Genomic DNA, 24,853 nt, shown 5'->3' on the forward strand with positions numbered 1-24,853 from the left:
CCTAAAGTCACTTTATAAATTCAAATGGTGCCTCACTTCTATGACATACCTAGGCATACGTATTCCCCCGAATCCTGTCTGTTACTGAGTGCAATCACCAACCACTTCTGAGAATTTGACACACTCACTAAATCTTGGGTAAACTATGAAATCTCTTGGCTGGGGAGGATGGCCGCCCTGAAAATGATGTTACTCCCGACGATCCTGTATTTGTTCTGCTCTATCCCCTACCTGGTTTTGGGGTATCAAATAAATTTTATACCATAGCATTTCACTTTATCTGGCGCAATAAACACCCTAGACTTTCTAGAGATCGAATACTTTGCTCTAGGCTAAGAGGTGGCCTGGCCACGCCTACATTGGAAGCCTATCAACAAGTGGCTCTACTAAATTAACTCAGATTAGCAGGCCCCTTCCCCTCTCAAACCTTAGGTTACCATTGAACAAGACAACTCTTCCCCATTCCCGTTAGCGGACCTCCTTTGGTTAGATAAGCCTAGTAGACCTATTTCTGCAACTACTCTCCAGAGTTTTAATGATTCTCTCTTTGTGTGGGATAAGATGAAGCTCTCACCAGATATCCCACTCCCCTCCTCCAAATTCTCTACCATTGCCCTGTCACAACTGATCCCAGATCTCCGCCTTGATTTGTGGCATAGACAGGGAGCTGGCCAAATACAGGATCTTCTGGAGGGTGGCTTACTTCCTGCCTTTTCACACCTACAATATAGTATGACATACTAGCTCGAGATTTTTATAAATATCTCCAGATCAGACACTGGATACAATCTTAACCGTCACAACCCCCAACACTGAAGCCTATCCTCCCCCCACTATGTACAAATGTCAGTCTCTTCCTCATCCCATGTGGGTAGCATTTCAATATAGTACCAGTCCCTTTTGTCCCCCATTGACTCTTGTGACCTCCCAGTCCAAGATACTGTGAGCCAAGGTTTTCCATCTGATATCCCAGGTTACTAAATCCAATGTCCTACCTTGCCTTGCTGTAGCATTGCTACCCCTATACCCGCCTCATCTCCAACACCATAACCACTACGTTACTGGGCTGCTATAGCACAGCATTGGAAGTATCCACTACCTCCATACCTTACAAGCATTATTGCCAAATATAGAACGCAGCTATGAGATGCAAACAATTGGTTTCAGATATTCCACTGTCGTGTCTTCTCCATTCATTAAGTGTTTCCCGTAGTATGAATATTATTTGGAGCCTCGACCCCTGAAAGATCCTTCGCAACTAACTCCGCTTATGGGAACCTCACTGTTCTGATGTTCCCAAATGTGCCCTTTAGAAACGCTGCATATCTCTAAATTAGTCTCCTCCCTTTCCCCCCCCCCTTGCTCCCCTCCCCCCATTTATTTTGGGATTATGCTTTTATTTCTGTAAGGTGTCTTGCTATATGTCAACAATGTTAATTTAACAAATTTCTGGTATTATTGACTGCAACCACTATACATTGTTATGTCCGTTTTGCATTACTTTATAAACTCAATAACAAACTTCCCAAGTTAAAAAATGTATACCACTGAAAATATAGGGATGAGACCTGATCTCAAAACCTCAGAAGTGGAAGAGAATTCAAGTCTCAAGGAAGAAAGATGTGCATCTTCCCACAAAGCAGGGAGTATCACTGTAAATGAACCGTCACAACCCCTTCAACTTATTTAATTAATCCCGTCCCACAATATGAAGTTTCATATTTGAATGTTCTAGATCTGTCCAACACTTCCCACTGCCTGGTGCAAAAGTTTTCACATTCGCAGATGCTTTCACATTAATCTGCAAGGCATGTGCTTCCGGGTGCAACTGCGTACATCTAGGTGTTTGGCATCAAAAAAGATCATTTGCTGTGCGGTTTTACAATTTTGTAGTTCATAAATGAGCCTTACTATGACACACACACTTTGGCACGAAAAAACCCTATCTACAGTCAGGTACATACAGATAAATACAGATGTACTAGCTGATGCACATAAACATAAAAAACAGGCCAAAAATTCAAAAGTAGCAATATATGTACACAAACAACTTAAGAAGATGAGCCTCATCTAAATGTACACTCACACCAATATAAAGAAAGTCATTAATGCAATAAAACTGCACCTTAAATAACAGTATATTTTAAGAAGAAAGAAAAGCAAATATTAGCAGGATGTCCAAATAAGAAGGAATGCAGACCTCATTAACAACATGCACTCATGCATTTGCAACAGTGTGCTTATATGGTACACTATATGCCCACCTACAAAAGCATGCCTATTTTCTGCTTTTGGGAGATGCCTTTACAAACTAAATGTCCAACATGGTGGAGGATATGTAGAAAAATCTGGCTCTGTGACTGTGTTTCACTTATCCAAACACACAATGTGGCAGACAATTTCATTATATATTATTTATGGTGTAGTGCAGGGATGTGCAACCTGATACACTTCAGAGATCGCAAGTGTGTGGCCCTCTATCCTTCAATCTCCGTAATAAGTTAAAAATACATTCAGTCAAAGAGACATCTATCTAGAATAACATATCAGCAGACATTTAAAACAAGTGTTTCAAGCTATAACAAAAATCTGACAAAAAAAGCAAGAAAAAGCTGGGGTTGAAGGCCTGGTGTGCCGCCTGTTGCCCATCAATGCTCTAGAAAAACAAAGCAGTTTTAGGCTACGTACTGAAAAGCAGATCCAGAAGGTTTCTAATGAACTTAGGAGAGAGAAGCAAAGAAGCAAAGCAATGTAGCTCAGTGAGCTGTAGCTACATATACAGAAAGTATAAAGATTAAGGGCACGAGTCAATAAGGAGAGCAAAGCAAAAAAAAAAAAAAAAAAAAAGGGAGCAACTTTGCACCTTAGCAAAACCATGTCGCATCGGAGGGAGAGGTAAATTTAATATGTGGGAACAGATGTATAGTTGGGGTAAGGCATGTCCTAGATCAACTTTCAATTTCAGTGTAAAAATAAACGCTATTAAGTATTAGTGTGGAACATGAAAAATAGCTAGTATTTAACTTAAGTGCAAAATAATAAACTAATTTGCATCCCTTGCATTTTAACATGGTTTGTCCAGGATCAAATACACTCCTTTTTTTGCCTTGCTCATCTTAATGACTCAGGTCCTAAATCTCTCAAATCAGAGAAAAGTGTGCTAGTGCTGAGTGGAGGCTGTCACTATATTGAATATACAATTTGCAGGCTAATCATCGTGAACAGATATGGGGAGCAGCCTGGATTGGTTAAGTTAGAGGGGTGGCTGGTCTACCCACACAGAAACCTGTATGAAAAACGTATGAAAGGAGGGCAAGTGTATATAAAGCATTACATTCTTGCATGCACTTGGAAGTGTTCATATATGAGTTAACACAAATATTATTAGATTCTAACTGGTCCTATGATATTCTTGCTCTACTATGTCCCTGTGATCTCCAGATTAAAGATAACCCTTTAATTCCTCCCACCAAAGCTGTTCTGCACGGAGCCCAACATTCCTAAATCTGTGCTCGTAGAGCATTCTTGATACACAATTAAGTGGTTGGAAAGGATTCAACCATAGCAAAGAAAAAGCCTGGTGATGGCAGCATTACCCTCTTACAATTATGGATGCCACACTCGTGTTCAGTTGACACTCACACTTAGTGAGTGGCTGTCTGACTTGACCAGCTGTCATCGGTAATAGATTAGTTGCTGAAAGTCAATGTAACACCATAAAGCATGTGGAGCATGCTGACATTGTAAGTCTATCCCATCAACATGCAATAGTGTAACTGTTACATGAAAAGCCCATCCTGCTATCAGTTAGAACCACCTATTTCACTAAATACAACTTTTCCATTTGTTCTGCTAAATGAACACGAGGGAATGTCAAGACAGTATTTTGTGTGTTTGAAGCTTTGATATATATTGGTTTATATTTATAAAGATGGGGAGATTTAATCCGCACACCACAATTGACCTTATAGAAGAATGATAAGCACACTTTATACACTACAGACATATTAAACACAATAAAACATTTGTGCATTAGACTTATATAATATTACATTGCAATATTACAATCAAACAAAGGGGTTTTGGTGCACATTTTGATCAAATGCCAAGGCTAATCTACCATCACAGGGTGACCTCATTCAGATGGGTACCTAACATAACAATTAATTTCTATAACAGGGAACATACCTCTCTCACTGTAGCATTTGCCAGCAGGATATAGATACAGGGGCACCCTGGGGGGAGAAAGTTTCCAGTTGCCCAGAAACTACGCTAACACAAGAATCACGACAGTTCTGTGGTTTAGAAGGAGGAAATGGCTTCTAGGAACCTCCTCCCTCTTTCTGTACTAAAAAAAACAAAAAAACCTATTAACCAGTCTGCAGTCTAAGACCCAGTTTTGTGGGGATCTGATTGTGTTTTAATGAACTTTGGCTTCAACAAAATGGTCGCTGTGACTTTAGAGAAAAAGGAAGATGCAGTACATTAAAGTTACTTGTGATATTCTGCAGTTTCAGGTATAGCATATTATATTTGTTTTGGATGGTCAAGAATAATTAAAAGGGATTAATACTAATGTGTTTTTCTTGTTTGTTTACTTAAAAAACGTTATTACATTTATATGTATTTTTCTACTTTTATTGTAATTGTATATGTGATTAAAAGGATGTCAGTGTGATCAGTCCCAGTCTCTGCTCTATCTAGAGGAAGGGACTGCAGGGTCTCTGCTGTGAGTAAACTATATGTGCTGGAACTTCTGTTTTGTTTAGTTTGACAGTCAGGAAGGATATGTGTTTAATTAGTGCTGGACAGTCAAGGTGTTTATCTTTAAGTTTTCTTATTTTTTTTCTACTTAAATAAAAGTGGCTGTTGCCAGCAGTACCAACACCTGTTTTCCTAAACCGGTTAATATATAAATATATCTACACTACACATATATAATATATTATAACAAAGGGAGTTATTTAGCTGGCAATATGCAGAGAAAGCATGCAAGAAGCAGAGTAAAATATTTGTGCAGTAATGCACCTAGATTGAAGATAACCCAGGTGAATACATATGCATGACAAACAATAGTTTAATGTTTGGTTAACTTGCATAGTTTGAGCGTGTGTGTCAGAGCGAACAAACAGAGCCACTGATGGGCGTTTCCTTTTACAGGGAAGTTGGGTGTGTCACCTGCCAATCAAGTTAGTGCTTGATTGACAGATGACACAGGTGTTAGTGGAAGGAGTGTCATGTATAAAACCTTGCTTGTTTCATTGCTCAAGGAGATCAATGCTGATGCATGGTTAGCTGGTGTTTAGGGTCTCAAAAAACAGTGTGAAATCTGTATGGTGTCAAATACATTTACCATCCTGACATTAAAACTGCATAAAAGGGAACAAGTTGTTCGCATGTGCTTCAGTAGTTTCAAACCGCCACCAAACTCGATTCTTAGCAAATCTAGCCCTAAATCTCATATCTTTTACAAAAGATATATAAATAATTTGTTTGTTATATGGTCTGGAACAAAAAAAAAGAATGTAAAAAACTCGGCACTGCTGTATATCAAAAACCCACTTATCCCACTCTTAATAGCTAACAGTCACCCACAATCTTTAAAATATGGGTTACCATACCCTCAGGTATTAATAGTTCACTGAATGACCAGTAATATGAAGGTTACTGCCACACAAATGGACAAGATAATTGAAAAATTCCTACATTGTTGTGACCCCAATAACCAATTACTCAAAATTAAAGACAAAGTATTGGCCATACCCAGATATTAAACGCTAATCACTAACAGATCGAATAGAACCAACAGACTACCATAGTTTCAATCCTATACCATCAGTAGCCAAACAGTTCAAAAATGCCACTGCAGATCTGTGGCCACTAATAAAAGCAGATCCAGATTCCAGCATTAAAAGACTTTAAAAATGATGCATGATGCAGTGTTATAAAAGAGAAAAAAATTAAAATCAAGTATATAGTTATGTAAACTGATGTAAAAACTTCGAAACCAAACTTCTTTACACCTAAAAAGGACTGTTTTTGATGTCCTAAATGCATTACCTGTAGGCACCTGGATACGGGCAATTCTTTTATTTATTTCCACTCTGGAAAAAATTTTCTTTCAACTTTACTCTAACCTGTACCAGACGCTTCTTAGTAAATATATATGCCCCTTGTATATATGCCCTTGAGGCTTATACTATGTAGGGAAGACATCAAAACAGTTTCAAGAAAGCATGGCACTCCACAGATCAGCCACCAGATCTGTATTAGAGGGGAAATCCATTCAGCAATCTGTTTCCAGACATTCTGTACAAGCGAGACATACACCTTGCCACTATGCTACAAGATTATAGATCATGTCTCTGTATTAGACAGAGGTGGAGACAGAGATAATATGCTATTAAGACTTGAAGCCACTTGATTAAGCAGTTACATACTGTATTTCCAGTAGGACCAAACATAAATTTATCTCTAAATGGTTTGCTATAACTTAAATGTATCTGCATTTTGTTACGGCTAGCGGCAGATATCATAAAATTGTCAGAACTGTAGGAATAGAGGTCTTCACCTTTAGCAGCCGCCTTTCCCGCAGAGACTAGTTATGCTCACAGGTACTCAGATGCCCCAGGTCTTAAACTCAATGTATTGAAAGTTTATGAGTAACTCCGCAGTATCGCGTAAGAGGTGATGACAGGCAGTACGGGTGGTCAGGAATAAGCAGTGGTCCACGGACTGGAGCAGAGAGGCGTAGTGAGGTATAGGCAAAGGTCTGGGCCGGCAGCAAACAGGGGTATCCGGGTCAAAGGCAAGGTCAGGGCCACAAGCAAACAATCAAATCCAGGAAAGCAAGCTAAAGGGCCATACATGGTAATCAATCCAGAAATCAGAAAAACAGACAGGAGCAGGTTAGCTAATCAGGAACGGAGACGCTATAACCGGCAGGGAGGCTAAGCCCCCCTGCCTTAAATACTTAGATGGACCAATCAAGAAGGAACACACCCAGGACTGGCAATCAGCCACAGCTAATTAATACTATAGGCTGTGAGGTCATGGCTGGCCCGGAACCAGTATGTAGAATAAACATAATGCAAAAATTCCACTTGAAGTTACATGCTCCCTCCTATCTATCCTAATATGGCAAACACTACATTTGTTTTATGTGTGCGCCCAGCTGAATCATGCTGGGACGCGGTGCTGACAGGAAGAGGCGTCCCGACCGTTGTCTTGGCAACGGCCGAGCCAGGAGATGAAATGAAGTACCGGTCGTCATGGTGACGGCCAGGACGCCTTTGGAGCAGAGAGTCGCGGCGGGTGACACATTTATGCTTATACTCTGTCTTCTCAAATTCATTATCAGTGTGCTCATTACATGTTTCCTCTCTATACTTCAAATACCATATGGTTAAATATATTATCACAACACGCCATATTTCCAGCAGGACTAAATGAAAATTTCTAAATTGTTTTCTACAACTTAAATATATCTGTATTTATGCTTATATTCTACCTTCCCTATCTCATTTCTAATGTACTTAGCACTTTTGTTTCTCTCTATACTTCTAATACCATATGGTAAAATACATTATAACACTAGATCTTCTCACAAATGTGTATCTTTTGTTTACTTTATTGTATATACACTATAGGGACAAAAGTATTTGGCCACACCTGTTAATTATTGAAGTGAGGTGTTTCAATCAGGCCCATTACCAGAGGTGTATAAAATCAAGCACCTCACCATGCAGTCTCCATTTGCAAACATTTGTGATACAAAATGGGTCGTTCTGAAGAGCTCAGTGACTTCAAGCATGGCACTGTGATAGGATGCCACCTTTGCAATAAGACTGTTTGTAAAATTTCATCCCTGCTGGATATTCCACGGTCAACTGTAAGTGATATTATTAGAAAGTGAAAGAGTTTAGGAACAACAGCAAATCAGCAACGAAGAGTAACATCACGTAAAATCCTAGAGTGGGTTCAAAGACTGCCAAGGCATTTAGTGCATAAAAGTCGCCAACGCACTGCTGATTCCATAGCTGAAGAGTTCCAAATTTCCACTGGCATTAATGCAAGCACAAAAACTGTGCAGCGGGAGCTTAATGGAATGGGTTTCCATCGCTGAGCAGATGCTTGCACGCCTCACATCACTAAGACCAATGCCAAGCGTCAGATGGAGTTGTGTAAAGCACACCAACACTGGACTGTGGAGCAGTGGAAATGTGTTCTGTGGAGTGACGAATCACGCTTCTTTGTCTGGCAGTCAAATGGGCGATTCTGTGTTTGGCGGATGCCGGGAGAATGTTACCTGCCTGACTGCATTTTGCCACCTGTGAAGTTTGAGGGAGGAGGTATAATGGTATTGGGATGTTTTTCAGGGTTTGGGTTAGGCCCCTTATCTCCAGTGAAGGGCAGTCTTTATGCTTCAGCATACCAAGTTATTTTGGACAATGCTATGCTTCCAACTTTGTAGAAACAGTTTGGGGAAGGTCCTTTTCTATTCCAACATGACTGTGCCCCAGTGCACAAAGTAAGGACTACAAGAGACATGGTTTGGGGAGTTCAGTGTGGAAGAACATGACTGGCCTGCACAGAGCGCTGATCTCAACCCCATCGAACACCTTTGGTATGAACTAGAACGGAGAGTGCGAGCCAGGCTCTCTCCTCTAACATCAGTGCTTGATCTCATAAATGCTCTACAGAATAAATGGGAAGAAATTTCCACAGAAACAATCCAACATCTTGTTGAAAGCCTTCCAAGGAGAGTGGAAGCTGTTATCGCAGCAAAAGGGGGACCAACTATATGAGTTTCAATACAATGTCATTACAGTCCCTGTTGGTGTATTGGTCAAGCGTCCGAATACATTTGTCCATATAGTGTATATAAACACATACATAAACAATTTTTTTTTTTTACACCAATCAGTTACAACATTAAAACCAGTGACAAGCAAAGTGAACAACATTGATTATCTTGTTACAATGACACCTGTCAAGAGGTGGAATATATTAGGCAGCAAGTGAACAGTCCGTTCTTGAAGTTGGTGTTTTGGAAGCAGGAAAAATGGGCAAACATAAGGATCGAAGAGAATCTGACAAGGGTCAAAATGTGATGGCTAGACGACTGGGTCAGAACAACTCCAAATGGCAGGTTGTATGGGGTGTTCCTGGTATGCAGTGGTTAGTACCTACAAAAGAGCTACTGTGGCACAAATTGATGAAAAAGTTAATGCTAGCTATGATAGAAAGGTGTCAGAACACACAGTGCACCATAGCTTGCTTGGTATGGGGCTGCGGTCAGAGCACCAATGCCGACACCTGTCTACCACTTAAGGCTCCTACAATGGGCACGTGAGCTCCAGAACTGTGGATCATGGAGAAATGGAAGTAGGTGGCCTGTTCTCATGAATATTTTTTTCTTTTACATCATGTGAATGGCCAGATGTGTGTGCACACACAGAAGATGGCACCATGATGCACTGTGGGAAGAAAGTAAGCCAGCGGAGGCAGTGTGATGCTCTGGGCAATGTTCTGCTGGGAAAACTTGGGTCCTGGCATTTATGTAGATGTTACTTTGATATATACCACCTATCTAAACATTGTTGCAGACCAAGTACACACATTCATGGTAACTATATCCACTGATGGCAGTGGGGTCTTTCAGCTGGATAATGAGCCCTGCCACATTGCAAAACTTGCTCAGGAATGGTTTTAGGAACATGACAGCGTTCAAGGTGTTCACTTGGCCTCTAAATTCCCCAGATCTCAATCTGATTGATTATCTGTGGGATGTGCTGGAAAAACAAGTCTGAGCCATGGAGGCCCCACCTTGCAACTTACAGATACCAGTACACCTTCAGAGGCCTTGTGGAGTACATGCCTCAATGAGTCAGTTGATTTGGTGGCATAAAGGGGACCTACAAATTATTATACATGTGGTTTAATAATGTTAATAATGTTTTAATAATGTGGCTGTTCGGTATATTATTGTGACAAACACTGGAATGGTGCTTTTGGGCAGGTATGTTTATCCTAGGTTTCTGGGCAGGAAAATGTTTGTCTGTATTTAAACAGCTTGCCAAGGGCTTTTGATAAAAGTTGCTATAGGATTCCTGGGGTTATGGATGGAGAGTGAGAGCAGGATCCATCCACAAGGTCCCATTTCGGGTCTTTTGGGCCACCAGCCTGAGCATAGGTTGATTAGTATTTGCACCTGGGTAAAGGTGTTAAAAAAGCAGTCAAGCTAGACATCCTGCTGTCTATATGTGTTGGAACTTCCAATGTCTTTTATTTTTTAGTTGGACAGTCAGGAAAGGCTGGTGTTTAGTTAAAGGTTTTGTTTATTTTATTTTTTGCTTAATAAAAATGGAGGAAGGAAATCCCATGTTAATTAAGCCTTTTCATTTGAGAGTGACCAACACATCTATTAGCCTGAAAGCACAGCAGGAGATCACTATCCTTTTTATCCTTTGTGTTTTGTGTGTTAGAGTTGTGAGGAAACTATTTGAACAATGAGGCAGAATTTTTTTTTAAGAACTGTAAGTTTTAAGTTAAATTTAAATTGTGTTATTTGCAAGTTTAGAGAATATATTGAATCCTGATGCTAAACATTGAGAGCCTGATCCATTAGGGCACGCAAAGTAAACGTATTATGCATTTTGTCTTCATTAAAACTCACATAAATTGGGCATAGGTGCGTCTGCATCCAACAAGGAGCAGATGTAAAAGATACATATGTTGATGAATACAGGTCTAGGTCCACTGTACACTGCAGGTTATGTTAAATACATATGTGGAATATAAAGTCACAACGAAAGGCACATAACAACAAAATAGTCCATTATTGTCACCAGTAAATAATATAGTCATTAATAAAAAAATGTTCCAAAAAATGTTTTTTCCCCATAAAATACATTAGGATGTTATAAAGGTCTACTGTACACAAAATTCATTTGTCTAGTTTCATGCGCGACAGTCTTCACTAGTAATCAGCACTTAAACCAGCCTGTAGCTGGTGCAAGTGATACAATGTGAAAACATGTACATTTGAGATGTCCCAATCTTCAAATCAGTCGCTACTGAGTGTGCTCCTGAAATCGTAGGCTGTAGTAAAGGTCTTTTGCGCTCAAATATTAATTGGACATTGCCGAGTTCTCTGGCATATGGTTTGTTTCGGGGCGTTTGCAGAGCTATTTTATGCAAAATAAAATAGGTACGTATCAGCATTTATGTGCCTTAATGAATCAGGCCCTGAATGTGATTTCAGACTTGATGGTGCCAGGTATGGGAAGGGGGGGGGCTAGATTACACCCTGTCAGAAACTGTTTAAAAATAGCTTTATTTTAACTCATACCATCTATACTTCTAGATAATCACTAGTACCTTTAATTAGTGTGTAACAGTCCTTATAAGGACCCGTTCTGAGCAATAAACATCACTGGTTCAAGATCCTGCTTTGAAGTCTATCCACCTGCTGTAATTCCTGTGATTTACAGATTAGACCACTCTAATCCATTATCTGGCTATTCTAAAGACCAAGCATCTAGCAACAGTACTCTGCCCGCTATTCTGCAGCTCTGGTACATTGTGAGGGGTCAGGCGGAAGCATCCACAGCAACCCTTATCTGAAATAGGAGGTCAGGGGTACCAGCACAAGTGCGCAGCAAGGCAGTGCTCCAGTAGTAAGCATTATTATCTTTAATTTATAAGGTGCCATAAAAGGTCCGCAGCGATGTACATGACATATACAGAAAACAGTGACCCATGACACAACATGATACATAAAGAACAAAATATGAAGAACAAAAATATATAAACACACACACTCACACACAGGTAACATGATTATGCAAATCAAATTATTTCTGGGACAATGAGTGAAAGTGATGCTAGAAATCAGCGAGAAGTAGAACGAAGCTTAAGAAAACAGGGCTAGTGAAGCAGGCCAAGAGGTACAGAGGGTGATGGAATAGTAGAAGCAGCACACAAGGAAAGAGGGCCCTGTTCCTGAGAGCTTACATCCTAAAGAAAAGGGGGAGACACAAATAGGGTGGTACTAATTGGGGGAGAGAGCTGGGATAAGGGAGTTAGGAGGAGGACTGATAGACTTGAATAAAGAAATGAGTCTTAAGGGCACGCTTGAAGCCTTTGAGAGTAGATGCTAACCTGATGGAGCGTGGAAGATCGTTCCACAGCTGGGGAACAGCCTGGGCAAAGTCTTGGAGACGGGAGTGAGAAGAGGATCAGTGAAGTGAGGCGGCGGTCACAGGCAGAGTGGAAGGGGCGCCTACGGTTGTATGTAGAGATGAGATTGTAGATGTAGGGAGGGGAGAATTTATTAAGAGCTTTAAAGGTGAGGGTGAGGAGTTTAAATTTAATTCTGTAGGCCATGGGGAGCCAATGTAATGTCTGTTAGAGGGAGACAGCAGAGATAGAGCCGCAGGAGAGAAAAATGAGGCGGGCAGCAGCATTGAGGATAGACTTAAGAGGGTCAAGGTGAGAGTCAGGTAGGCCAGAGATGAGGAAGCTACAATGGTCAAGGCGAGAGATTACAAGCGAGTGAACAAGGGTTTTCGTGGCTTTCGTGGTGAGAAAGGGGCGTATCTTGTATATATTCCGAAGGTGGAAGTAGCAGGATTTTGAGAGGGACAGAATGTGAGGTTTGTCAAAGAGGGAGGAATCAAGGATGACCCCAAGGCATTGGACTTGAGGGACAGAAACAAGGGTAGTGTTATTGACAGAACTAGAGAGGGGGGGGTGGGAGAGTCCTGGAAGGGGGGGAAGACGATAAGTTCAGTCTTGGATGTTCCCACGCTTCCTGCAACTCAATATTTCCAAGATGAGATGGCCGAGAAACAGGAGACAAAAGAGAAGGGGAGAGGTCAGGGGATGAAAGATAGATTTAAGTACCATAAGCATAGAGGTGGTACTGGAGGCATGAGGAGCAGATGAGGACACCAAGGGAGGAGGTGTAGAGGGAGAAAAGTAGGGGGCCAAGAACGGAATTTTGGGGAATGCCAACAGGTAAGGGAAGAGGGGGGATGTAGAGTCATGTGTAGAGACTGAGAAGGAACGGTTGGTGAGGAAAGAGGAAAATCAGAAGAAGACAGTGTTAGAGGCCTATAGATTTGAGAGTTTGCAAAAGAAGTGCGTGGTCAACGGTATCGAAGGCAGCAGAGGGGTCAAGAAGGATAAGAAGGGAGTAGTGTCTTTTGGATTTAGCAAGGAAAAGGTCATTAGTGACCTTAGTGAGGGTAGTTTCTGGTGGAGTGGAGGGAGTGAAAACCGGACTGGAGTAGGTCAAGGAGTGAGTGAGAAGAGAGAAAGGAGAGGAGACTGTTGTAGATAACCTGTTCAAGGAGTTTGGAGGCAAAAGGAAGAAGCAAAATAGGACAATAATTAGAGAGAGAGGCGGGATCAAGGGATGGTTTCTTGAGTATGGGGGAGACAAGAGCATGTTTAAAACAGGAGGAAAAGATTTCAGAGGACAGAGATGGGTTGAAGAGGTAGGCAAGGTGGGAGCAGGCCTCAAGAGAGGGAGTGGAGGAGGTGGGATGGGATTGGGTCCTTTGGGCAAGTGAAGGGGGCTGAGGAAGAGAAAAGGGTATGAAATTCATCTGCAAATACCGGAGTAAAGGAAGAGAAAGAGGGTGAGCAAACAAGTGGGGAGGGGAGAAAAGAGATAGCAGTTGCAGAGGAGGGTGGGAAGGGGGACAGAGTGGGCAGGGAAGGGGGAGAGGGTGGGGTAAGAAGGGACTGCTGGGAGATGTCATGACGTATTGACTCAATCTTGGAGGTGAAGTGGGTAGCAAAGTCGACAGCATTGACCTTGGGGGGGAGTGGGAGAGGAGCGAGTTGCAGGTAGCAAAAAGCCGACGGGTGTTGGAGGATTGGGAAGAAATAAGAGCCTTAAAGAAGGAGTGCTTAGAGAGTGATAGGGCCGAACTGTAAGATGCAAGCATGAACTTGAAGTGGAGAAAGTCAGCAAGTGTGCGTGACTTTCTCCAGAGCCATTCTGCACTGCGGGAGCATTTGTGAAGATAGCGGGTAAGTAAGCATATAACCAGAAGGAAGTGGTTCCAGGTGCCAGTGAAGGAGCCAGGTGGTGGCAGCATGGTGCCCTATTAGTGGGACAAAGAAGGGTGGCAGGGTAAGCCCAGCTGCTCCCCAACACCACGACAGGGTGGCATAGGAGGTCCATCTTGTCACACACATACACACACTGCACAAAGTGGGCTGGTATACAGCAGTATGACATACCAGCACTTCTCCAAACTGCTCAAGTGCTCTACAAAGGCTACTGCTCGTTTTCCACAGCTGGCATTATACTAAAGAATGGAGATACCAAAACGGATCTCAAAAATGGCACCAGCAGTGTTGTAATATATTATTAAAACTACTAGATTTCAAATGAACATAGCCGCTATAAGCTTGTTTACTCCAGCTGCCTCTACACTACTTTCACCCTGGAGGTCAACGTTTCTTTTGATCAAGGCGGTAGTAAGTACATGGAAGGTGTACCCTTCCCAATATCCTATTGGAGTCACAAAAACTTGCTCTGTGTTCTACATTTTTCAATGTGGGCTGAGCAAGGCAATCGTCATTGTGATAATAAATGAAATATATATCAAAAATTAAACTTTAAAAAACAAACAAACATTGTGCTTATACAGACAACAAAATGTATAACTTTTATAACAAAAAAACAGTCTCTCTTATCCAAGTCTATGTTGAAACAAATTAATATATTCTATCTAAATGTGCACATTATATAGTTCAGTTTATTTAATTTACTTTTAAAGTGCTGCAATAAGAGAATTGGAGTAGGAGCTTCCAAACCATCTCCTCCTGTGAAAGATTTTGCCATTTGAAATTGAGAAAATCATCTTTTGGTTTACAGATCTTCCTGCTGTTAATTTGTTTGGACACAGACACAGAATTGGATGAGAGACTGTTTTTTTTTAAAGTTACATATTTTGTTGTCTGTATAAGCACTTTTTTTTTGCAATATGATGTTTGATATATGATATTTCATTTGTTTTGAACCGGGAAAGCGCTAAGAAGGTGTTTTCTCTTTATTAATAGTTATTGTGAGGCTTTTTAACCTGGCCTAAAAGGGCTTATTTGATGTGCTGGTGCCACTTTGTCTAGTGTACTGTCTACCAGGAATGTAGCTCTTTACATCCTTAAAGTGTTGATGGGATGAAGAGGAAAGGTTATACTTAACCTTCGTGGCAAATGGTTGGATTTACCCCCAGAAATCTTTTGAATCATGGAATCTATCTGGTCACCAAAGAGAAAGTGACCTTCAAAGGGACTATTCTTAAACTGGGTACACACTACACAGTTTTCATCCAATAATCGGCTAAATCAGCCGACATACGACCGCTAGTTCAAAAGTCGGGTCAGTGTGTGCAGTGACACGATGGTCGAAAGTCTGCCCAAATGGACGATTGTCGCCTCATTTGGATGGTGGTACCATTTAATATTTTCGTTCCATTCTCGTTTCCGTTGTGTAGTGTATATAAACTTCCGACCGATCCACAACAGAGAGTATAAAATTACAGTCATTGCTCAGGCCAACATGGCTGTAAAAAGTCGCTAAAGGGACGTCCGCTCTTCCCTTTATCGTCCTAAACAAGGCTAGTGTGTATGCAGTCCATGGACCGAGCGATCGCATGTAAAATCAATCGGCATAAAAAGTTGGTTGAAATTTCTGTAGTGTGTACCCAGCTTTAGTGACCATTTGCTGCACATGGACCTAGCCCGAGATCTCATGTAGCTACCCTTACTGAAGCCATAAATTTGCGTGAAGGGGCACTGGTATTGCATGATGCCTCATAAAGGAATTATTTCCCGCTCTTCAAAAATTCAATTCCATCTAATATTGTCTTTTAATTTTCTCTTGAACATCCACATAAGAGTCTCTCTCCTCATAGCCTGAGTGCTCTAGACCAGTGGCTCCCAAACTGTGCGCCTGGGCTCCTTGGGGTGCCTCGGCGATCTCACAGGGGTGCTTTAGCCAGGACCAATGGCGGTGGACTACTTGGTAATAATTTTGGCTTGCCTTGAAAATTTTTTGGAGACCCTAAGGGTACCTAGAACTGAAAAAGTATGGGATCAACTGCTCTAGACACTGAATCCATTGCCACACCTGCCTTTAAGACAGTATCAGAAGAAATAAACGTTTCTTAAAACTAGTTTTCATCTTTCTATCCATAGGACCACCATTTTGTAATGAACCTAGTTGACAGACTGAATATTGCTGCATCCACTTTTGAAACCAAGCTCCATCTTAGCGCTTCTTCATCCCTTAAGAGTTGTACATTTTGTAGCCTTTGAAGGTTATACTAGTGTTTTTCCAAGTGATCTAATTCCTTATGAACAAACTCTTTTACCATCTTATGCACAAGGAATACTCTATTTTATTAACAATCCTCAAAGACAGAATTCTAAACTACTGTGGCCAAAAATATCAGCATCTGACGAAAAGAGGGACTTGCTTTCACTTTTTTTCTGTCTGTACCTCATTTCACACAAAATATGGACTACAGTACTCTTATAGCCCTGTTTGATATTCCCATCCCCAGTGTGATTGGGCGGAAGGGACACGGTCCCATTACCTGAAGGTTGTGCTTTCCCTAAGTTCTTAAAAGGTCTTATAATATTCATTTGTGTGGATTATATGTGTTACAATGTTGAGGTTCCCTGCTAAAATGTATAGTTTACTCTAGTAAAATACATGTTGGTAGCAGGGAACGGTGGAACTACATCTTAATCTGTGGAGTTTGTATGTTTTCACCGTGTTTGCGTAGGTTTCCTCCGGGTGCTCCAGTTTCCTCCCACACTCCAAAAGCATACTAGTAGGTTAATTGGTTGCTATTAAATTGCGCTTAGTCTCTACCAGTCTGTGTGTGTGTGTATGTTAGGGGATTTAGATTGTAAGCTCCAATGGGGCAGGGACTGATGTGAATTCGTTTTCTGAACAGCGCTGCGGAATTAGTGGCGCTATATACATAGATGATGATGATGTAAGGGCACCCACAAGTGGTTTGGGAGTGGGACCGAAAAAGAGGATTGGTCAGCAACCCAGTCAGAGGGCCAGTCATGTGGTATATTAAGAGACAGGCACCCAGAAGCTCCACTGGACTGCCACAGGAGGCTAAGGATTCACTGTCAATTGACTATTTGTGGTTGGGCATTCCGTGGTGGGGAAGTCACCCAAAGAATGGCAAAAAATAACTGCTATCACTGATATGTGCTCAGTAGTGGCACAGTTTTTTTCTATTCCTGCCATACAGCAGCATAAGCCCCACCACAACTGGGTGCAAATATTTTCCTGCATTCATAGGACTCTGGGGAGAGATCCAAGAACTGTGCACTGGTGTCTACTTTACCACCTAACACAGGTGAGAAGTCAGCATGGCAGGTCATTAGCTTAGGTCAGAGACTTTGGATTTCGGGGAGAAAAGTTTGCTTAGAAAACTATGGCTAAAAAGTTGGGGAGATATGTAATTAAATAAGGGGCTTGCTTTCACTTTATTCTGTCTGTACTTTTATAGCCCTGATTGATGTTCCTCTGATTCCCAGGCTTCTGGAAAGGGGACTGTGTCTTATTACTTGAGGATTGAGCTGTTCTTTTCATTTTTCTTTCTGTAAACATTGAGATGATGTGCTTTACTAAAAAGCTCTAATTTGGTCTCAGGTGTTCATAGGATTTTCACCCAGAAGGAATTTGGCTTGCCCTCCTGGTCCTCATATCATAGAACTCCCTTTCATTGATTTAGAGACTGATGGTGTGTGAGCTGAAACAGTTGTACCTTGTATCTGAAGGTCAGTTTGAATCTGTTTGACCTAGGTGCCTTCTCCACCATTCAATCAATTCTGTAATCTTCGATCAAGTTTTCTCTTGCAGCCACATCCCTGGAATTGGGATACAGTGACATGAACCTTAAACTTCCTAATATTACACATGGTGAAAACATCATGGTCTCTGGATATTGATTTGTAGTCTTGAGATTGTCCATGCTTACCTGCAAACTTCTATCTGACCTCCACAGATCATTATCTGGCTTTTTGTTTCTCCATGCTTATTGCAGTACACAGTGATATAAAACAGCTGGAGTCCTTCTCTCTATTCAAATTCATTTAAAGGAGTGATTATTTTAATTGCAGGCACCACATGTGAGTTTAGTTCCAAAGTGAAAGAAAATTAACTGCTTGAATTCCAATTAATTCTAGTGCTGGAATTATAGGTCAACCCGTGATCAAGCCCAATAGGTGAAACGTATGTTGGGATCAAGATGTCACTAGTGAGGCCACAATCCACTAAGATAGAAACCGGTACAGCAGCATGATCTATCTGCTGCCGAAACACTACATCAATTTTCAATTATAAAATAAACTAATTTCTTATTCAACTCTATCCGTGCCAAATAAGTTACCCTTAACAGTGGTACGAACATAGCGCAAAATGCACAGCTAGATACAATATACAGAAGGAACTTTAATGAAAAAAAACCAAAAACATTTTGTTACACGTGGCACTAATAGTCTTGAATTTCAAGTGAAAGGTAATAAGTCATTTTAATAAAGACAAATGAAATACTCACTATATATATTGTGACAAGATCGTTTTTGGGATGTTGTCCTCTGGGGTGGACGGTTGCACTTCAGCCAGATAAATCACACTAATCCAGTGTTTCATGTTAAATAGCCTTATTCACCAGCTTGCAAACAGAACAAAATATAAATAAAATCCTAGCTGTCTGGCTACTAACTAATACAAAGGTATTCCCTTTCTAGATTGAAGGGCCTAGTGTCTCCCCACAAACAATGGAACGCACAGATCAAAGTTGCAGTTTCTCTCAGGAGCCATCTGACCTCCTCCCTAGACAGTGAGAGAGAGTGTGATCAGAGCTGCAGATTTTTACAGGCATCACTCCTAATTAGTCAGTTGTGAACCCTGCACTGGGAAGCTTTTTCCACATACCTAAATAAACTGTCTGGTGTTTTAAAATACAAATGACAGAAATCTAAGACTTCTATACCTGCCATTCACTTCTTTCTCAGTACTTCTGTCACAATATTTATAGACTACACTAAGATCCTGTTAATTTCAGAAGGGATTATAAATTTTGAACCCTTTAAAACAATCCATATGTCAGAATATGAGCCTCTTTCTACTATTCAGATACTATAATGGTATCCAAAAGGGAGAAACACAGACTCAAGTATTCAAAAACATATATAAAAATGATTCTTCTCTGATCAATAATTATTCAGTTGCTTATTACAACTCGCCTGCAATAAATATCTTTTGTCAATATATTCTACAGTGAATTATTATTTATTATAGATGTGCATACAAGATAAGGTGCATGCAATGTCCCACCACTGATTTGAATTCCCATGCAGGATCTGCAAACTAGGTATACTGCAGACAGAATTAAATGTGATACCTGTTAAGGAATTGAACACTGTGCATGTGAAATACACAATATAATCAAACAAATGAATAAATACTCAGTTGTTTTACTGTTATCACCCTACAGCCTAATACACCTAAACACTGAATAACACACTTTTAAACAAAAACACTTAGAGGCATATTCAGTTAGCTCCAGAGATCCTGGTTACTCTGCGGAACGGCCCACAAAATGAATCTGAGGTACCACAAAAACGCAGATTTCCCATTGCTCCCCACAGGGTTGCAAAGGCAAATCGGCGTTGTTGCGGTACTGTATTACCTAATTGAAAAATATGCCTCTTAAGGGTAAATGTATCAAGCTGCGAGCTTCTGGCGGGTTTGAAAAGTGTACAAGTTGCCTATAGGAACCATCATCACCATTTATTTATATAGCGCCACTAATTCCACAGCGCTGTACAGGGAACTCATTCAGTCTCTGCCCCATTGGAGATTACAGTCTAAATTTCCTAACACACACACAGACAGAGAGAGAGACTAGGGTCAATTTTGATAGCAGCCAATTACCCTACTAGTATTTTTTTGGAGTGTGGGAGGAAACCGGAGCACCCGGAGTAAACCCACACAAACACAGGGACAACATACAAACTCCACACAGATAAGGTCGGGAATTGAACTCATGACCCCAGTGCTGTGAGGCAGAAGTGCTAACCACTTTGCTACCGACTGACTGCTTAAGAGCCATTGCATCTTATTTTCCATTGCTTAAAAGAAGGGTGGCGTGTCTTTGAACTTTCGTTCCCTGTTGAATTGCAAATTTCTTATCTCCCTGTTTGTTCTTAAAATACTGATAGCAACTTGAGCACAAGATAAGATCAGTAATAATTCAGGCCATGAGAGACTAAGAGGCAGTTTCCCAGACCAACGGTAGAGCCCTGGGAAATAAATGATAGCTAAAATCTTATTGGTTGCTACAGGCGGCATCTCCACTTTTCAAACCCGCCGGTAACTCGCAGCTTGATACACATCTAGTCCTTAGTCTCACAGCATTATGATTTGAGACAATTATACTGTGCCTCAGACATTATAACGTAACTAACTCTTTAAATGAGATTCTTCATAATAACCTGTGTCTAATTTTAAGGTCTAGTTTCATAAACCTTAACTGAATATGAACCTGCCTGTACGATAATTGTGTGATGTCTCAGCTGCCTTGGTAGACATGAAATTATAAATATACTTGCTGAACTTTTAATTTACATACTACATTATCAGAATTAATGGGATCAATTATATGGGTCAAGGTGTTTACATACTGCAAGCTGGACATGAAATCATAGATGAAAATATGTGATTACATTAATTAGAAGTGCTTGTATTTTCTAACATTCTAACCCTACAGTAAATGACTGCATATGGACTCAACTAGCAGCTTAACATACTTAACTTTTGTGGTACTTATAATAAATTACTACACCATTTAGTGCTTCTTTAAACATTCCTGAGCTACACAGATAAGACTTGGAGAGGTAGAGTCAACAATGGCAATGGGATTAAAACAGATAACATTCTTTATCCTATTTGGTACCCAGATTAACTATTACAAATTTGTTTAACTAGTATGAAGTACTATTGTATATCTGGTTCTTTTCTTCTATTTTTCTGGCACAGTGACAGTGGGATCCACAGATTCTGGATCTACACATATAGATATGCCTTGTTTCTTCATATATATGATATATAAGCACCTGAATACATATTGGGTCTCATGTTTTAGATTTGACTTTTGTACCTGATGAATCTCCAGGCATCTAAAGAATGGCAGGCAGTTAGGAAGGGTCTTTATTTTTTGCCCTTGTCTACACATATACTGTATGTGAGTGACTAAATAGTTTGGTTGCGTGCCATTTTTCACTTCTTTTTTTTGTGTTATATAGCATAGGATACTCAATTTCTCCAAACTCACTAGATGACCAGTCCAGGCCCTCCAAAGAAACCAACTCAGAATGACAGGACCTATCATTAAGTCCATACTTGTCTGGTACAGACTTGAAATTATCTGGTGCACAAAAGACCAGTTTATAATCCACACAAAGGTTTGTCATAGGCTGCACAGACCCAATTGCTGTTGGGCTTTACTAGGTTTCTTATCTTCCTCAGGCTTTAAAAGAGTACTGAGGGGGGAGGATGTTACAAAATAACTAACCAAAATCACTTAGGGGCTTTCCTAGAATGGGTGTCATTCTGCTTTTTGGGTATGGTCTCAGGCTCCATACTGCTGGCAACATATATCCGGTCTGTTTCATATCTCGGAAGCAGCAGTAGGCAGAAGTGTTTTCCAGGAGTGCAGGGAACGCCACTATACTTATGGTTCAGAAGCACACTAAAATATATCCAGCTCTACATGAGTCCAAAAGAGCCTAAAATGAGTTTGGGTGAATGGCAAGGTCTCTTATCGTAATTAGCATCCGCTCAGCATATGATTTGTAGTGCGTTTTCACACAAATTACATTCCCTTCCAAGTACATATGACGCTATTCATCCAGTGTGCCCAGTTGCACAGGCAGCTGGGTAGATTACTCTTATGTTTTATTATTAACTTGGTGACCAGTCTGTGGCACCAGTTCGCCTTGCGGATGGTCTCACAATAAATAGCGTTCAGATCAATCGGATCTCATTTTGCTTTGGGTGCCGCCCTCGCCATCTTTCCAGCCTTCGGCTAAAACGTGTCCCATTAGAGGAAATCTGCCCTTAGCTGCACCTGTTCTCACAGTAACCAATCAGGACCCCTTGGACTACCATGAGCTGCACCCGGTTTAATGATCATGTGTGCACTGTAACTGGTCCCTGCAGCTCACTGCGGAGCAGGAAAAAAGATTGGTGTCGAGAGCACCCTAACCAGCAGCTAGCCCTTAGAGCATACGCTCCAGCTGCTCTGCCCATACTACACCTTTGCCAACAGTGCAACCACAATATCCACATAAGTATTATATATATCTATTCTTAAGGACTTGTCTGTAAGTTCAAGAAATTTAATAATGAAAATAGCAGGACATAGAAATAACTTGTGGAAACTTCTATATGCTTGTTCCATCCTATTAAACTTGATTTTGTTTAAATACATTTTTATAACGGTATCAATCATACATTAACAGTAAAGTTTCTTGCGATTGAAATGTATTTGATATTTAAATTTTCTATTTTGCATGTGAAAAATTATGACAAACATCTACCCACTTCAGGTCTCTTATAATATTACATACTTTGTGCCCAGGGGGTGAAAACCCTCTTACTGTGTCAAATTTAAAATAAAAGGATACCAGGCTTCCCATTCTGCTCCACACACCCCCTACAAAAGGCAGCATATCCCACACATCCCCAAAAAAAAAAAAAATTACAGTGCAGATAGTTCAACCATTTCATCTGTACTATCCCTCTAGGAATCACTCATATAATTATATAAAATAATAATAATAATAATAATAATAATAATAATATTATGTGCCTTGTGATAGCTGTATTCTATAAAATATTTATGAAAGTTACTGTAGTATACAAAACACAGACAGCAACTTTATGCATTGCATAATACATTAATAGATAAAACAAAATAATACAGAGACCAGACATCTACTAGTTAACAGATAACTTGGTAATGCAGATGAAGGGCTTGGGAGATAATTTCACAGGAGAGGAGCAGCCCAGGCAAAGTCCTGGAGGCAGGAGAAAAGCTAATCAATGTGGTAGTGAGGCGGCGGTCATTGCAGAGCGGTCATTGCAGAGCGGAGGGGGCAGGAAAGGAGTGATGGAAGATATATAGTTGGAGATGTAGGGGGGTGGGTTGGATGATGGCTTTGTAGGTAAGGATGAGGAATTTATATTTAATTATATAGGCCATAGGGAGCCAGTGTAGCAACTGACAGAGAGCAACAGCAGAGACAGAGCTGCGAGAGAGAAAAATAATGCAGACAGCAGTATTTAGGATAGACTGAAGACTGGTAAGGAGGAACTTGGCTAGGCCAGAGAGGAGGAGGTTACAGTAATGAAGGCGAGAGATTATAAGAGAGTGAATAAGTGTTTTGGTAGCTTCTATGGTGAGAAGGGAACAGATCTTGGATATTTTCCAGAGTTGGAACCAGCAGGTTTTGGAAAAGGACTGGATGTGAGGTTTGAAAGAGAGGGAGAAGTCAAGGATGACCCCTAGGTAGCTTACTTGAGGGACAGACGAGAGGGTAAGAGGGTAGCATTATCAACAGAAACTAATTGGGTGGGAGCCCTGGAAGAGAGCAAGACAATGATTTTAGTCTTTAAAATATTACGTTTAAGGAAACACTGTGACATCCAATATGAAATGAACAGGATACATAATGTTGATGTATCATAAATCCATGTGTGAATCTAAATGTGGAGCTTCCCTAAGAATTTTCTTCAACAGACATGTCCATGCTTAAATGGTTAAAATGTAATTAAAATAATTATACATCAAATACTTTTTGCTGAAAGTGTAACTGTTCCCGATTGTCACATTGTATGCTAATTTATTAAGGAATGTTGATCATTACTTCGGGCAAAAGTTAATTTATGTTCACACAAAGTTAATACCATAACCAATGTACATAGTGTTTGGAAAAACTGTAACATATGTCAAACAGCAACAACCGTTGGTTAATTAGAAACTGAACATGCAGTTAATGTCAACACATCAAGGTGATTGTGTCTCACACCCAAGTAGCCACAGCATTGCAGGTGTTTCTTACAAAGCATCGTAAAATGGAAACTGCAATAAACACAAGTTCTGAGCCACTGTAATGTTATTGCTAGAGTGAAGTTATAACTAATATTAATTTAGAGGAGTTAGGATTATAAAGAAGTAATGACAGAGCTTGGGATGCAGTATACGTACAGAAGCCAGACTCAGATTAAAAATTCTTTTCTGTAAGAATAGAGAAGAAATCACTGTGGTGTTAAGTGATAGGAATACATTCTGTAAATGATTGAAGAGAGAGACTGTACTGGTCAAGTAATAGAAAAGGAAAAGGCTGGTTGGGTGAGCAACAAAATTAGTTGTAGTCTCACCTTTGCTGCACTTCTAAGGTGGTCATAATAAACCTCCTCAATAGCCTGGAAATAGATAACACCTTTCAGCTTTGCTTCATGTTTGTCTGTAAGGAAAATCAGGTTGTAGAAGATATTAAAAAAATAAAAATACAATCAGAAATAGTTATTGAACAACCACTATACCACAACCCACACATTCTCCCTTATTTCATTGCCCTATCAGTGTGCTTACCACAGCCTAGGACACGAGTTACAAATTGGTTCTGAAACCAACAGATTGCACAAGCAAAATAAGTTAGCCAAAACCCCATATCTTATATTTTATAAAAATATGATAGCAAAGTTGCCATTTGATTAGCAAATATCATA

At 40.4% G+C, this 24,853-nt stretch overlaps 1 protein-coding gene across 13 annotated transcripts in view; it reads right to left on the minus strand.

Moving 5' to 3' along the window:
• Positions 1-24,853, minus strand: part of PHLDB1 (pleckstrin homology like domain family B member 1) — a 240,117-nt gene that overhangs the window by 10,728 nt on the left and 204,536 nt on the right. For 9 of the 13 annotated variants that reach the window (XM_075191275.1, XM_075191271.1, XM_075191274.1 and 6 more), the window contains 2 exons: positions 24,503-24,588; positions 24,330-24,359 (listed from right to left, as the gene is read on the minus strand). The exons of 1 other annotated variant lie outside the window; for it this stretch is intronic. In XM_075191275.1, coding sequence (XP_075047376.1) covers positions 24,330-24,359; positions 24,503-24,588 — 116 coding nt within the window. The remainder of the gene's footprint in view (positions 1-24,329; positions 24,360-24,502; positions 24,589-24,853) is intronic. 3 more of the 13 variants (XM_075191282.1, XM_075191273.1, XM_075191283.1) reach the window with 1 other exon arrangement.

The sequence above is a fragment of the Mixophyes fleayi genome, chromosome 11 (assembly GCF_038048845.1).
Source record: "Mixophyes fleayi isolate aMixFle1 chromosome 11, aMixFle1.hap1, whole genome shotgun sequence".
Taxonomy (NCBI): Eukaryota; Metazoa; Chordata; class Amphibia; order Anura; family Limnodynastidae; genus Mixophyes; species Mixophyes fleayi.